Source organism: Mesoplodon bidens, assembly GCF_964165515.1.
Source record: "Mesoplodon bidens genome assembly, chromosome: 2".
Taxonomy (NCBI): domain Eukaryota; kingdom Metazoa; phylum Chordata; class Mammalia; order Artiodactyla; family Ziphiidae; genus Mesoplodon; species Mesoplodon bidens.
The window spans coordinates 160,984,740-161,000,638 of record NC_138177.1 but is presented as its reverse complement, the minus strand read 5'-3'; the positions used below and the strand labels follow the sequence as shown (position 1 = coordinate 161,000,638).

Genomic DNA, 15,899 nt, shown 5'->3' with positions numbered 1-15,899 from the left:
AGGGTGACCTGTCACCTCTGATGAGCTGCACTGAAGGAACATGGATTGTGGGGCTTCGGAGTCAGACCTACTGAAATTTGAAGTTTGAATTCCAACTTTGCCATTTTATCTACCCATCCTAGCCTCGGGTTCCTCACTGTAAAGTGTGAGGCAGCGATACATTATAGTGGCAGAGGGCACGTTTGTAAAATGTCCAGCCCAGAGCTGCTGTCGTGATCAGTAAAGTGAGGGGGTGAGGATGTGCCCTGGGCTCTTAGTGGTCAGAACCAAGCTAGGGGGTCCCTTGCTGAGTGTCCCTTCTTTTCTCTCCACAGACCCACAGAAAGAGCTGGTCTGACCACCAGGCACCTTGCTGGCACTGCTGACCCATCCCAGGAATACAATCTCAGGGACCTGAGCGGCTCCAAGGATGAGAGGATACGGCAGACACCTAACCTAATAGGGAGGACGCCTGCAGCCTTAACCTCCACGGCCTTCAATATTTACGCTAGCCTGGTGTGGCTCCTGTCCTCCAAGTCATCCGGCTCTCATGCCTTTTCCTGAATGGATTCACCTCTGGCAGCTGCCGCCTCAGTCTTGGCCTTAGCCTCATCTTGAAGGAGGTAGCTGGTGAGAGTGGGTGTCTGTGCCCCCTGCTGGCCTCAAGGCCACAGAATTGGGAACAGAACACCTCACTTGAGGTTTTTTTTTTTTCCTTTTTTAAAAAATGTCCAAATCATGCACATGCTGTAGTCCAGAATCAAAGCACTTTTGAAAAGTGGCTGCATGTCCATCCTCCAGGGCCTGCGAAGCCACATTCCAGGGGCCTGTTTACATGGCAGCAGCATCAGTCCCCAGCAGCCAGCCCACGGCTGGGACTAATCTGTCCCCCTCCTCCGATCCCGTTTGCAACTTTTCTTAGTTCTTGGAGGTAGGCAAGTCGTTGTGTTCCCACAGGCTTCTCCAGGCTGGAGGCAGGAGTGGGGCTGTGGAATTCCAAAGCACAAAAGGTGCAGCGGGGGTTAGCCCTCCTGTGCCTCAACTTACCACCAACCAGCCTCCTGCCTTCTGGTTCTGCCAGGTGCTCCATGCAGGGGACAGGAAGTGGGAGACTGCCAGGGCCCAAATGGGTGGGGGAGAAAGAACCAGAGGGGAGGTCCACAGGCTCTCTCTGTCCTCAGAGAGTGGGAGAACAGAGTAGAGAGTCACGTCATGGGGCACTTGGCCCTGTTTTACTTGATCAGGTTGGGGTGGGCGGGCACGACTCTTCAGAGGCCGGAGCCACAGGCCATGGCAAAGCTGGGTTCCTGTCACCTCAACAGGCAGTACTGAGGACATGGATGGAGGGGTGTGTCTGGCAGGGAAGAGCCTATTTGGGCAGCGGGCCCAGACCCGGCCCTATGGATTTCATCCTCTGACCTTTACTCTGCTCCGAGCACGTCCTTTCTGCAGCTGCCTTGCAGCACAGGTGGTTCCACTGGGGGGAGCTGACGTTGAGTGACAGGATGGGAAGCCAAAGGAGCATTCTATGACAGACTCTTCCCTAGTCAATGAGGGGGAACTCAGCGCTCCTAGGGGCAGGCTGGGTGGTTCCCCCCTAGACATCAGCCTCTGCTACTGATCTCTCCTCCAGGAATTTTGCTGACCTTTCCACTTTCAACCTGTGCCACCTATCTTGGTAAGCTGGTTTCCTCACTGGGCCCAGTGGCTCCACAGGGGTGGCCCTAGTACCTCCTTCCACTGCAGCATGGCTGTCACCAGGTCACCCCTTCTGTCTTGATCCTCTTCCCTCAACAGTGACTCAGGCTTGAGCCAGGCAAGGGACCTTGCTTTTAGCTGCTTCTCCTCCACCCAGGAGAGAGGTTGACCCCCTCCCGGAAAAAGAGCTGGGAACACAGGGGATGTGGTCTGAGATCCCAGGTTCCTATGGCCTTCTCTCACTATTCTCTTCTCTCTGTAGCTATAAACCAATGTTCTTCCCTGCCCTTTGGGTAATGGAGAGCTGCTGCTGGGTATGTGTTGTGCCTGCCCAGTGAGTTGGGGAAAGAGGACAGTCAGTAGGCACTCCTCTGCTCAGAGCTCCTGATGCAACCCCCTGGGAACCAGGAACCAGGAACCAGGACCAGGCCAAAGCTTCCATGACACCAGGCCCTGGCAGCAGCCTCGGAGCTGCTGGAGGTAGGAGGGAGCCCACCTTCTGTGTTTCTTTCCCTCCCCTCCCTATGTTACTGGAGCCCCTTGTCTTCAGTTAGATTCTTCTGAGCTTGTTTCCCCACTGGGTGGGACAGAGTAGAAAGGAGAAGGGAGGACCTCCAAAAGGCAATCCTTTTGTCCTCTTGGGTAAATGAGCTTGACCTAGTGCACATGGAGAGACCAAAAGCCTCTGATTTTTAATTTCCATAAAAATGTTCGAGAGAGGTGTGTGTGTGTGTGTATGTATATACACACACATATATATTTCTTTAAGTTTCTGAGTCTTTGATATGTCTATACAAACAATCTATTCCCTCTGCTCTGAAGCTGGAGTGATACACATGGAAAAAGCTCTGTGTGAGTTTCATTCGAAGATGTTAATTAAATGATTAAAACTTGGCTGTGGCTGCTGCTTCTTAATGGGGTGGGTCAAGGTTGTGGTCTGGGCCCACATTTAGAAGGGACAGTGTTCTGGACCCTAAAGTGAGCCTCTTCTTTTTAACACTGCTAAAGGGGAAGTCAAGGTGTCTGCCATCCAGCCTAGTCCACCCCCGCTCCCATTACAGGGTCAAAAGTCCAAGATACAAACAGCCCGAGGCTGGGTGAGGGGCCCAGAAGCTGCTACACACTGTGTTCTCCTTTCCTGAGATGGTGCAGCTCACAGACAGGTCCCGTCCAGACACCCTTGTTCAGACATTTTATTTGAAATTATGACAATGATACTTAGTGGTCCTGATTGAGATGCCTTATGGAGAAGTACCACACCCTCCCTGAAGAAAGAACCAGGCTGTGCCATCCAATAACACGCAGCTGGTTTAGGGAGTGTCCCCCCAGCAGGATCAAAGGGCAATCCAGGAGTCCCGGGGCAGGCTCTGCCCCCAGCGACAAGCCTCAGGGTTGGCAGGCATTGGGGAAAGGTGCCAACCACTTGGTAGACCAGTAGGTTCTCTGTTTTCCCTTCCCTTCCCTTTTCAAATCCCACAGTTTCCTGTTGGGGAGAGGCTGTAATTAGCCCAGTTCAGGCACCAGATCTCAGCCAGAGGCACAGCTGCTGGGATAACGCTAGGAAAACTGGAAACCAATACTTTTCCAGTTACAAGGATTATGGCATAAACTTTTTCTGAGTTACATCATATTGAAACCAGATTTGTCAGGTCAGCTGCCAAGGGAAGAAGGTAGGGGTGCACTCCCTGCATTGCCTCGCGCTCATCACTACCTGGGAGGTCAGCCTCTCCCTGCAGCCAGACGGTGATCCTGGATCCTGGGGAGGCTGAGCTGCCCCTCACCAAGTCTTGCACCTCACAGAGTCCCAAACTTCCTAATTCAGTGTCCTGGGAGATGGGTAAGCAGATGATGGATGGAGCAAATTAAGGAGACAGCAGGTGACTCAGGATGATGAGAGAAGGGAGGAAGACGCCAGGTTGGCTAGCTGATGTTCCCCCCTTTCAGTGATTTACAGGAGATGTACCCTAGCTTGGTCATGAAGTTGGTTTGCTTCCACTGTGCGACGCACTCCTCAGAAATTTTGAAGTCAGCCTGGATAAGAAAAACAACAACAAAAGTGATTATACTGATGGTAGCAGGACTACAAGAAAACAAAGACTCTTATACTACTAGTAGTGTAAATTGACTCAACTTCTCTAAGGGCAGTTTGCGAAAAGCTTTCATTTCAAGGTATTTCTATCTTTTGCCTAAGGTGAGTTCATTTTAGGGGCTTAGTTTAAAGAAATAATCATGAATAAATAGAAAGAGCTAGGTACCAGGACATCGATCGTAACATTCTAAGAGTGAAAAACTGAGAACCACCTCAATGTCTAATAAGGTTTGGGGTAAATTATGATCATTATTATCTAATACTATATATATGTATGTATATGTGTGTGTGTGTGTGTGTGTGTATGGTTCTTCCCCCTACCTCAGTATTTAAGAAGATGGGGAAATCTTTGAGGCCTAAAGTTAAATTAAAAAAAAAAAAAGAAGAAGAAGAAGAGGGACTTCCCTGGTGGTCCAGTGGTAAAGAATCTGCCTTCCAATGCAGGGGATGCAGGTTCGATCTCTGGTCAGGGAACTAAAATCCCACATGCTGCGGGGCAACTAAGCCTGCGCGCCACAACTACTGAGCTCACGCACCTCAACTAGAGCCCATGTACAGCAAACCATAGAGCCCATGCGCTCTGGAGCCCGTGTCACAACTAGAGAAGAGAAAACCCGCAGGCCACAGCTAGAGAGAAGCCTGCGCCGCAGCGAAGAGCCTGCGCGCTGCAATGAGCAGATCCCACATGCCGCAAGGAAGATCCGACACAGCCAAATAAATAAATATTTTAAAAAAAGAACAACAAACATGGTATGACTCGAACTATAAATATATTATCACTGTGCATAGAGAAAGCCCAGAAAGAAATAATCACTAATGACATTTTTCAGCATCTCTAGGTAGCAGGACTATGGAGGTTTTATTTTCTTCACTTTCCGCTACATTTTAGCCATTTCTACAATGAAAATTTATTTTATAGCTAGAAAAAAATAGTGGATTCAAAAAACTGGCCTGGAAAACTAGGAAAGGAGGGAGGGGACAAAGCCATTTGCCACTTGCAGGAGGATGGAGAGGTAGAAACCACTCTAAACGCCCTCCAGAAATACTGTCTAGTTGAGGAAACAAGGTACTAACTAACTAGGAAGAGTCACATGTGTAGCGTTAGTTCCACAAGGAGAGTGAATCTCTGCTGCTTTATTCAAGGATGTAGCCCAAGCACCTAGAACGGTGCCGGACACATATATTAGGGTGCTGAATGAATGAATGAATTCGGGGCAGGCCATGAGTCAATGCCCCTGAAGCAAAGAGAATGAGTGCTCTCAGGTCAAGGTGGGCAGGAGGGACCCTGGGAGGGCTCTCATCCTGGCTCCATCATTTCCGGTGACCCTGTGTGGCCTTGGCAGGTATCCTGCCAGATAAATTGGGGATAATCTATCACAGACGGAAGGTCAAATGAGGAAATGTCTCAAGTCCCTGACACAGTGCCTCAAACAGTCTGTCAGTGCTCAGTACCTGCGAGGGCCCACAGGCTCCTCAGGCACCTCATTTGACAGGTCTGGAATGAAGGAGGAAGAGAGGGGCTTAGACGCAGGAAGGCCCAGCTGGGAAAAGGGCAGGTGTGGATTCAGTAACAGAGCAATCTGGAGACAGTCCAGGCAGCCCTGGTATGAGGGGGAAAGTGCAGATTGTTACCTGCAATTTCTCAAAGACTTTCTTCTTGGGCTTAAGCTCTTCATCTGGTTGGCCTTTCTCATAGCCCTTCACAAACACTCGCTCACCAGGAGCAGAGCCAGCAGGAGGGTCCAGAGGCTCAACCTTGCGGCTTGCCCCTTCTCTGGGAAGACACACAGAACAAGACAGGAGTGAGGCTATGGACTGTCTCCAGCTGCCATGGAGGCCAAAGCACTGGGGCCTTTTCCTAGGGGCCTAATGGGATTTAGGGAACCCTCAATGCCAGGGCCCTAGGAGTTCCTCACTGCTGTACTACGTCTCTGGATATCAACCGCATTGGGTTAACCAGGGCTGAACTAAAATTCTATGTCAGGAGAGACTCCAAAATCTGGGCTTTTAGGGGAGGAAGTATATGACATAATAGTCAGTGAACTGGGTCTGAATCCTGGTTTCACCTCTTACTAGTAGAGAGACCTGAGCAAGCACACAGCTTAGAATCTTCAATTTCTGTTTTAATAAAGTTAACTTTAGGTAAAGTGCTTCATCCACGGCTCTTGTGCAATAAATAATCCCTCCATGCATCATCTTTTGGGTAGTGTTCTCAGGGCCTCCACCTGGCATGTGGAAGGGCAGCATGTGGGCTAATCCCCCCTCTTCCGGGCCTCCCCAGGCCCTGCGCTCCCCAGCCCCCAAGTCCTCACTCACATAGAAGCACACAGAAGCATGCCTTGGGACTCGATTCCTCTCATCTTCTGGGGTTTCAGATTGCACAGCACCACCACCAGCCTGTCCTGCAGTTCCTCCCTGGGCGCAAACTGCACCAGGCCGCTCACCACGGTCCGTGGTTCAGCTTCCCCCACATCAACCTTCTCCACATACAGGCTGTCTGCATCTGGGTGCTGCCAGCAAGAGATGTCAGGCCCAGAGAACATCATAATGGAATGGATCATGGGGCCTGGTGAACCCTCTGACTCCAGAAAGGGGCATCCACTCCTTACTGAGGCCCTGGAGGAACCCTCTTAGTGCTAACTCTCCAGGTCCCAGGCAGCAGACATGAGAAGGGGCCCCAAAGAGGCAGATTTGAGTAACATGAGCCTAATTACTTGTGTTAGAAGTGGAAGGAACCTCTAACAGAGATTAAAATGGCCTGGACTGCCTGGGTGGCCACCATTATGGCCATGTGTGCACCAGATCAATCCCAGTCCTAGGGGGACTGGAAGACGGGAGGCAGCTGCTGGCTTCACCATCCGGAACAAGAGCATCAGCAGCTATTTCAAGGTAGTTTTGGTGGTTAGTCTAATATGGTGAAAAGCAAATCAATCCTGGGAGAAAAAAAATACCCAGACCACTGGTCCCAGGCCACTGGTTGCATAGCCATCTGCCTCTGGGAAAAAGGAAGTCCTCCCTTCACCATTTTCTGGGGTGGGGAGAGGGAAGGACAAAGTACCTGATCCAAGATAAGGCCTGTGGCTAGTCCAGACAAGCTGGGAGAGACCAGGTGAGTCAATCAGACTGGATTTGATGGATAAACAAGCTCCTTCTGACTAACATCCCTCCGTATTCTGAGTTCCTGGCTGTGTTTGTTTGAATAAGGTCCAGAGATAGCAAAGGGAAAAAAGCCTGACGCCTGGAATTAGATGCCTGGGTTCTGACTCGCAATATGACCTCAGGGATGTTACTTCCCATCCCAGGCCAGGTTTCCTCCAGATGGAAGCAGACAAACCTGACCCCTGTCTGCCTCTCCGGGACATGGTGGAAAATGAGTACCTTGTCCACACTTATGACTCTCCCCACACGTATATCCAGGCGGGATGGGATGACCTCCTCCGGTTCTGAATTCTTGGCTGGGCCTTTGGCAACTGGCTCTGGAGATAAGAAGAACCCAAGGCTCAGAACTCTCCTCCTTCCCATGACAGGTCAGCTGCTGATCCCCCCCAAATGACACTAGCAGGACTTAGTGCAGAATCCCCAGAATCTACCCACTGAATTATACCTTCTTTAAAACAGGGCCGGCAGCCTTTGAGAAGTGACATGCCAGATTTCATCTCTCTCTCCTTCAGGTACTGGGCTGGAGGGGAGGGGAGGGGCCAAGTGTAGCTTTGCCACCATTCGGGCATTCCACATATATTCAGCCATTCCTCCTTTTCTGGCAGGGCCACACAAGACTCTTAATGTTATCTCAGCATCGTGGATGCGTGGCTGGCCAACTAAGAACCAGTCAGGAGCACGTGGAAGGGAACTGGGCAAATCTAGAGATGAGCTTCCCTGAGATGCTGCACAGACCCTGCCCAAGCAGCTGTGTTACCCTCATGGTCTAACCCAATTGGTCTCCTTAACTGAAGAGGCAGACCTTGTGAAAGGATCAAAGTACATGTCTCAAACCAGCACTCACAGCAGTGTTGGTACAGCAGGATGTAATCACTTCATAGTACCGACCAAACCAAATTCAAGATGACTGGAGTTCCATTCCACCAGTCAACGGGGCATGACATTCCTGCACTTCAGACCACGCCCCGCCCTCCCCCCCACCGGCTTCTCGGGCCTGAATTGAAGACAGACCCTTTTCTGAGGCCCACTGACAGGCTCTCTACCTGATGATGTCACCCCTCCCCCAAGCCCGACCCCTCCCCAGCTGGCCTTACTCTGCTTCGAGGGATCTGGGTAGGCAGCGCTGGACAGTTTCTTTAGTGCAGGGGTATTAAACTTTTCCCGGATGGGATCCAGCAACTTGTTGAGGGCGACTTCAACAGAATTCTTTAGGTCTCCAGGGTGCACAACCTGCAAGTGTACAAGGCCAGGTGAGAAGGGGCACTGGAACAGGTGAACTGGGCATAGGACACCTGAATCTACTAAGAATAATATGCATATAGGATGCAGGGTGTTTCCTGAGCAGGGTCTTATTTGAACCTCAGAACAAGCTTGTGAAGCTGGTAGAGCAGAGAAGGGGAAATAGGTTCAAAAGGTTATCTAATATGTCCAAGACCCAGGTCTTTTGACACTGAATTCCACACTAACTTGAGGGTTTTTAGAGGCTGAATGTTTTTAATTGACTTCTTCTAGTCCCTCCATTTATGCTCAGAGTAGTGGCGTAAAGCATGTGTTATTTACAGGTAGGGAAACATTCACATAGGGAACCCAGGAGCTAGAGACAGTCTGAGGGGGGAGCTGAGTGAGCAAGAAGGAAGAACAAGCCTTTGGAGTTAGAGCCTGGGGTGAGAGTCCCAGCTAGCTGGGTGACCTCCAACCAGGCACTTAACCCCTCTGAGCTTTGGATTCTTCGCTTAAAAAATGAAAACAACAATACCTTTACCTCCTAGAGTCAGAATAAGGATTAAATCACTTAACGTGGGTAAAAATGGTGAGTAGTGCTAGTACATGGTAGGAGCTCAGTAATTCCATTTTTTCTTCTCGTGTCCTGTGACTACCACTTTTACATCCCAAATCTGGCCCCAAAGGATCTTCTAAGATATTCTGAGGGGACGTCCCCTAGGTATGAATACATGTAATAAAAAAAATGCCTATGTTTTTGTTTCTGATGTTATTCCTTTGTTTCCTCGGGAATGTTTCATTTTTTTTTTAAATAAATTTATTTATTTTAGGCTGCGTTGGGTCTTCATTACTGCACGTGGGCTTTCTCTAGTTATGGCGAGCGGGGGCTACTCTTCATTGCAGTAGGCATGCTTCTCATTGTGGTGGCTTCTCTTGTTGTGGAGCGTGGGCTCTAGGTGTGAGGGCTTCAATAGTTGTGGCACGTGGGGTCAGTAGCTGTGGTGCACGGGCTTAGTTGCTCCGCGGCATGTGGGATCTTCCAGGACCAGGGCTTGAACCTGTGTCCCCTGCACTGGCAGGACGATTCTTAACCACTGTGCCACCCAGAGAAGTCCCGAATGTTTCTTTTTTTTTTTTGCGGTACACAGGCCTCTCACTGTTGTGGCCTCTCCCGTTGCGGAGCACAGGCTCCGGACATGCAGGCTCCGGATGCGCAGGCTCAGTGGCCATGGCTCACGGGCCCAGCCGCTCCGCAGCATGTGGGATCTTCCCGGACTGGGGCACGAACCCATGTCCCCTGCATCGGCAGGCGGACTCCCAACCACTGCACCACCAGGGAAGCCCCCGAATGTTTCATTTTTAATAGAAAAGATTTAGACCTGCACTGTCCAATATGGTAGACACAAGCCTCATGTGCATATTTAAATGTAAGTTAAAATTCAGTTCCTCAGTTTACTGGTCACATTGTGAGGTTCAACAGACACATGTGGCCAGTGGTGGCTGTGTTAGTACAGACAGAACATGTCCACCATCACAGAAAGTGCTGCTGGTTACGCTGTCAGGCTCTTCAGAAGCGTTTCTTCTATTCCGTCTCATCAGTCCCATAAAGGACTGTTCATAGGAGGAGTGGGGTGTGGGTTCTGTGGCCTCTGCCTCAGATGGGTTTCAGAGCAGTAGCTGCCAAATGTCCAAAAAATGGGCCTTAAGGGCCCTCAGACCTCAGGGGTCATTGAGTCTTTTCTTCCGCTTGGTGCTCAAACCCTCATACAACCTTGCCTCCAGTGGTCCTCTGGCCTCTGCCTGAACACCTCAGTGATGGGGAATGCAAGGTCAGGCCAGGCAGCCCTGCCCATCACCACACCATTGAGGCCACTAGAAAGTTCTTCAAGCCTAAACAAGCCTCCCTGTGGTTTCCACCCGCAGCCCTAGTTCAGCCGTCTGGTGCCACAAGAAGGAACCTCACCCCTCGCCCAGGAGAGCCCTCCCTGTGTTCAAGGATGGGTGAACACATGCTTGCTTCCCAGCTCAACACGCCCAGTTCTTTCAGCTGTGCTTTGTGACACAGTTTGCAGTCTGTTCCCTATCATGGCATCCTTCCTCTCCCCACCAACACACCCCAGATTGTCAAATAAACCTCACACAATTGAAGTCCAGGGCTGAATGCACAACCCCAAAGGTACTCAGAACAATGCAGAACTGAACGGATGGTCAACTCCCTGGTTCCAGACTCTACATTTCTGATGACTGAGGCCTAGACCTCATGAACATTTCTGACAGCCCCGTCACATTGCCGCTTCAGCCCAAATTCAGTCAGTCAAGACCCCTCCTTTCATTCCCCATACACACTGTTATCACTCCTTCCCTTCATGATCTGGCCTATCTCCCTCTCCCACAGTGCCCCCCATCACCTTGTAGACTCTAGTCAGACGAAAGCACTTGTGATTCCTTAGACACCATGCTGTTTTCATCTTACCACATCTGTGCACAATGCATTCCCTCACAGGTTGCCTCATGAACTCCTAATCCTCAAGTGAAACGGTGTTTGGATGTTGTCCCCTCCACAAAGCTTTCCCAGACAGCCAGGTAATCACTTCCTCCTGTTCTATTTCTGGACCATGTATACTTGGTACAGTAACCAGTAAGTGATTATTTATTTACATGTCTGCCTCTCCTATGGACTATGAGCTTCATGAGGATTTAATCCTCTTTGTAATGCCAGCCCCTAGCATGGTGCCAAACACATGTGAACCTAGTGAGTCTTTTGTTAAATTGTTTGTCGAAATGAATAGTATTCTCTTTTCTGTGCTTTTATAGCTGTGTCTCTTTTCTGAACCTTGATTTTGTACCTGTCCCTGAAATGCTTCATCTTGTTGAGTTTGTCGGTCCTTCATTCCAGCTTAAGTCCTTTGGAGTGTGATTAGGACACCAATATATTAGTTTTGTGCCATTTGCTACTCTAATCCATGAACCACGTGGATCTAAGCCATTAATACAAAATATATGGACCCAAGAGCATGATGACAGAGCCCTGTGGCACGTAACAAGAAACCTGGCAAGGCCACATGGAGAGATTTGTCAGAATGAGTTCAGTGGGGATTACTCCTCCTCTGGTATTACCTCATCAGCAAAGTCCTTTTCCAGGTCCAAGTAAGCTGTGTAGGTTTTGTTTCCACCCCATTTTTCATCTCGAAGGATCACGAACTCTATAAGAAAAAGGATCCATGCCAACAAACTCACTGATAATGGCAAGTCAGCATTCCTGGCCCAAATGTATGGGTATCTGTAGTTTCTGCCATATATTTTGAACTTCATCATATGGCATTTTATTGTTTTTAAATTGGATGAGTGGCAATGTTGTATACCCAGCTAGCATCCAAGCTTGGGGGAACGATCGTGTCTTTCGTCTCTTTTGTATTCCTCTAGTCCATTTGCCTGACCCCTTCATTTCTAGCACCCCTGCTCACCCTGACACCCCACTTAGAACCTACCCTGTTAACAAACACACAGACAACTCAACGATATCCCCACTTCAATCACACATTAATATATGAGAAATCAGAGCAGAGAATCGGGGAAGCCAGCCCCTGGAGGAAGACTCTGTGACAAACCACAAGTATGATCACAGCACTGGTTTTGCTATTTCAGCCTGGCCTCCGAGAAGAAAACAGGCAGTATCTTACCAGACTTGAGGGGAAAGAGGACGTGCTTGATGAAGGACAGAACGCCGTTGTTCTCCACGTTCCCTGGCTCACAGAAGGCTTTCTTCAGTTTTTTCTTCACATCCTCTTTCCGATCCAGGAGATCTATCTTGGACTCCTAGAAGCCAGGGAGGAGAGGAGGACCTCTTGTGGTTGAAAATGAGAATATGCTCAACTAATCTGTATTTTAATTTTTTTGGACAAAGATTTAAACATTAAATGACTTTAACAAAAGCAGAGTTAATCGGAGTGAAGGACCACTCACAATACTAAATAAAAATATTTTAATATTTCTCTCTTCTTCCCAGGCCTTATTTGCAGCATATGGAATCGTTATAAATTTGCAGCTGGAGGGGCCTCCCTGGTGGCGCAGTGGTTGAGAGTCCGCCTGCCGATGCAGGGGATACGGGTTCGTGCCCCGGTCTGGGAGGATCCCATATGCCGCGGAGCGGCTGGGCCCGTGAGCCATGGCCGCTGGGCCTGCGCATCCGGAGCCTGTGCTCCGCAACGGGAGAGGCCACAACAGTGAGAGGCCCGCATACCGCAAAAAGAAAAAAAAAAAAAAAAAAAATTTGCAGCTGGAGAATAAACCTCCTGTGTTTTTTCACTTGAGACTGCATCGTAAGTACTTTTGAGTGGCTACCTAGTCTTCGCTTATAATTTTTATGCTGTATTATATTCCCAATTATTAGTGACAACATAATTTATTTGGCAATTTCTAAACTGTTAGATTATGTTCTCATTTTTACAAACTATATACAATGCTACGATGAACAGCTTTGCAGAGGTCCTTTTGCCTTCTCTAGGATTACAGCTACCAAAAACTGCTAGGCCCCAAGCTGTTTTCTGACAGGCATATATCAAGTGACATTGCCATCAGCAGCGTGTCAGAATACTTGTTTCACAGCCATCACCAACACCAGGTATTAGGTATTATCTAGAGCCATTTGTCCTTTTTAGGGTAACAGGCTTTGTTTCTTATTTTGGAGTGAGTGAACTCAACGCCCATTTGTGTCCAGTGGTTACCAAGCTCTGGTCAACATATGACTGTACGTGAATCACCTGGGGTGCTTAAAAAACACAAATTACCAGCTCCACCCAAACCTAATAAATCAAAATTTCTTGGGGTTGGCCCAGGCATTTGTATTTTAGAAAGCTCTGAACGTGATTCTGCTGCAGTCACATTTAGGAACTGCTGCTGGCACTGATTTCCAGGATGAAGATATGGTGAATGTTACTAAATAGGGTGAGTGATAGACTTTGTCAGAGAAACAACTGACACATAGGGCATTTTAATGAGAGAAAAAGGAACGAGTCTATTCCTTAAAAAATAACAATAATGGTTTCTATGCCTATATTTACCAATCCATGATCAGACAAAGATCTAGAAATCAGACTTAAAGCACTAGATGAGTGTCCAAAAATGACTCCAATCAGAATCAACTAGTAAGCTTTGAAAGAAAATACAGATTCCTGAGTTGTTCCCCAGAACCACTTTATCAGAATCTCTAAGGACAGAGCCTTAATCAACTCTCTCTCTCTCTCTCTCTTAAAAGTCCACTAATTCTTCTATTCTGTACCTTAGTGATCAGAACAAAACTGCACTTTCCCCAACCAGGACTTTTAAATGTTAAAAAACATATCTATCAAAATCATTATATTAAACATCACCCTAGGAATCCAGATGCTAACTGGTGTCAACAAGGACATACTGTATAGCACAGGGAACTCTACCCAATATTCTGTAATAATCTATATGGGAAAAGAATTTGAAAAAGAATGGATATATGTGTATGTATAATTGAATCACTTTGCTGTACACCTAAAACTAACACAACATTGTAAATCAACTATACTCTAATATAAAATAAAAATTAAATAAAAAATAAAAAGATGCTCAGGACTTTCCTGGTGGCACAGTGGTTAAGATTCTGAGCTCCCAATGCAGGGGGCCTGGGTTTGATCCCTGGTCAGGGAACAATATCCCACATGCATGCCGCAACTAAGAGTTCGCATGCCACAACTAAGGAGCCGGTGAGCCACAACTAAGGAGCCTGCCGGCTGCAACTAAGACCCAGCGCAACCAACCAACCAACCAAATAAATAAATAAATAAATAAAATATTTTTTAAAAAAGATGCTAATTGGTGAGATGCAACCACAGCTTTCTCATTAATAAGGCTGACTTTTATCACAGTTCTATGGGTGAAGAAACTACTTTTGCTTGTACATTTTTTTTTTAAATTTATTTTTGGCTGTGTTGGGTCTTTGTTGTTGCACGGGGGCTTTCTCTAGCTGTGGCGAGCGGGGGGCTACTCTTCATTGCGGTGCGTGGGCTTCTCATTGCAGTGGCTTCTCTTGTTGCAGAGCATAGGCTCTAGGAGTGTGGGCTTCAGTAGTTGGGGCTCACAGGCTCTAGAGCACAGGCTCAGTAGTTGTGGTGCACGGGCTTAGTTGCTCTGCGGCACGTAGGATCTTCCCGGACCAGGGCTTGAACCCGTGTGCCCTGCATTGGCAGGCAGACTCTTGACCACTGCACCACCAGGGAAGTCCCTTTGCTTGTACTTTTCATCAGCAGCGGTAAAACTTAAAATTATGACTGGATCTCATCAGGACTGCTCCCTGGGTCCTTCAATACTCAAGAACCACTGGAATTAATTGGATAACTTAAGATTCCTTATAGCTCAGATATTTGAGAATTTTAGTTAGCCAGGTTACTGTTCTTTCTAGTCCTCAATTACTTCATCTCTTGCTGAAGATTTCTCAACTCAAGTCAGAGCTGGCAACCTACCTCTTCTGAAGAGCTCATTTTGCTGCCAGTTAATCCTGGAACCATAGGATTCATCAGGTGGACCCGTTTTGAGTAGCCAAGTGCAGGGAGGTACTAGGGGGTTAGAAAGAAACACACGAAAGCAGATATTAGTATGAATTCCTCCTCGGTGCCCCGATCTCATCTAACCTGGCCTGCCATGTAACAGTTTGATATATTCGTGCCAATCTTTTTTTTCTACTGGATATATAACTTTTCAGTGGTGATCATAATATTAACAAGGGTTTTTTTCCCTACTGTTTTTCTATTAGTATTACATTGTGAGGCTATTGGACTTACCCTACTGCCATAAACAACTCTAAAAGCTGGAAATATAGAAATATTCCATTTCTATAAGCTGCAAATAACCATTTGCAGACATTAGACAGCAACAAGCGTAGGGCTACAAATCTTGAGAGAAGGGAGCTAGGTGACCCTACATCCACCCTGGCTTTCTCCTTGAGGGCATTTTTTTCAAACTGAGTGCTGAGAAAAAAGAGACCAAGCAGAGAGCAGCAGTCTGACTAAGCAGAGGAGATAAGAGATTGGAATTCAGGGCTACCAGGAGGCTAGGATCTGGGGAGGGTTCCAGAGAGAAGGGAGCCCCCTCCAAAAATCTAGGTCAAAGTTCTCCATTGCTTTCTTGATTGACTCATAGCTGTGCGTTCATTCGGAGAGACAGCAGGAAGCCCAGCAGAGAACAGGCTCTGGGAGGCTGGAGACCTGAACAAATTTTAGGGGCTCCACAGTGCTGGGGAGACAGAAGTTGAAGTTTAGGTCCAATCAACGCAGAGAGGGCTTTGTGAACACCCTGAGATTTCAGGTTGAGACCCCAGAAAGGCCACATACTAAGATAAGGTCCATATTATAGGAGTAAGAGCAAATTGAAATAGACCTATTCTAACAAAGCCTAAAACCCACCCTTGACAGAATCAAGGTGACAAGTCAGTAATTAAACAGAAAACATGCACTCTAGAAATATAATTCAGAGCCTCTACAGCATATCTATGGTGTCTCTGATATACTGAAAAGTACTAGAAATGGGAAACAGAAAAAAAATGACTAATAGTCAAGAGGAAAACAGTCAATAAAAGCAGACGCAGAAATAATCCAGATACTGGAATAAGGAGATCAGGATGTCAAAATAACTATGATTGGTGTGTTAAAGGAAACAGAGGAAAAGATGGACAAAATGGATAAAGGATGGAGAACTATAAAAGAGAATTGGAATCTATAAAAAAGAATCA

At 47.7% G+C, this 15,899-nt stretch overlaps 2 protein-coding genes across 4 annotated transcripts in view; one reads left to right on the top strand and one right to left on the bottom strand.

Annotated features, from left to right (window-relative positions):
• NHSL3 (NHS like 3) overlaps positions 1-2,571 on the top strand; it is a 29,014-nt gene extending 26,443 nt beyond the window's left edge. For all 3 annotated transcript variants that reach the window (XM_081223920.1, XM_081223919.1, XM_081223921.1), the window contains exon 7: positions 315-2,571. In XM_081223920.1, coding sequence (XP_081080046.1) covers positions 315-337 — 23 coding nt within the window. In that variant the 3' untranslated portion in view covers positions 338-2,571. The remainder of the gene's footprint in view (positions 1-314) is intronic.
• Positions 2,572-2,852: 281 nt separating this feature from the next.
• YARS1 (tyrosyl-tRNA synthetase 1) overlaps positions 2,853-15,899 on the bottom strand; it is a 31,788-nt gene continuing 18,741 nt past the window's right edge. Inside the window, exons 6-13 of the mRNA XM_081223928.1 lie at positions 14,635-14,727; positions 11,827-11,962; positions 11,264-11,349; positions 8,020-8,155; positions 7,145-7,242; positions 6,083-6,276; positions 5,399-5,540; positions 2,853-3,708 (exon numbers count right to left, since the gene is read on the bottom strand). Of these exons, the coding sequence (XP_081080054.1) occupies positions 3,598-3,708; positions 5,399-5,540; positions 6,083-6,276; positions 7,145-7,242; positions 8,020-8,155; positions 11,264-11,349; positions 11,827-11,962; positions 14,635-14,727 (996 nt within the window). The 3' untranslated portion in view covers positions 2,853-3,597. The remainder of the gene's footprint in view (positions 3,709-5,398; positions 5,541-6,082; positions 6,277-7,144; positions 7,243-8,019; positions 8,156-11,263; positions 11,350-11,826; positions 11,963-14,634; positions 14,728-15,899) is intronic.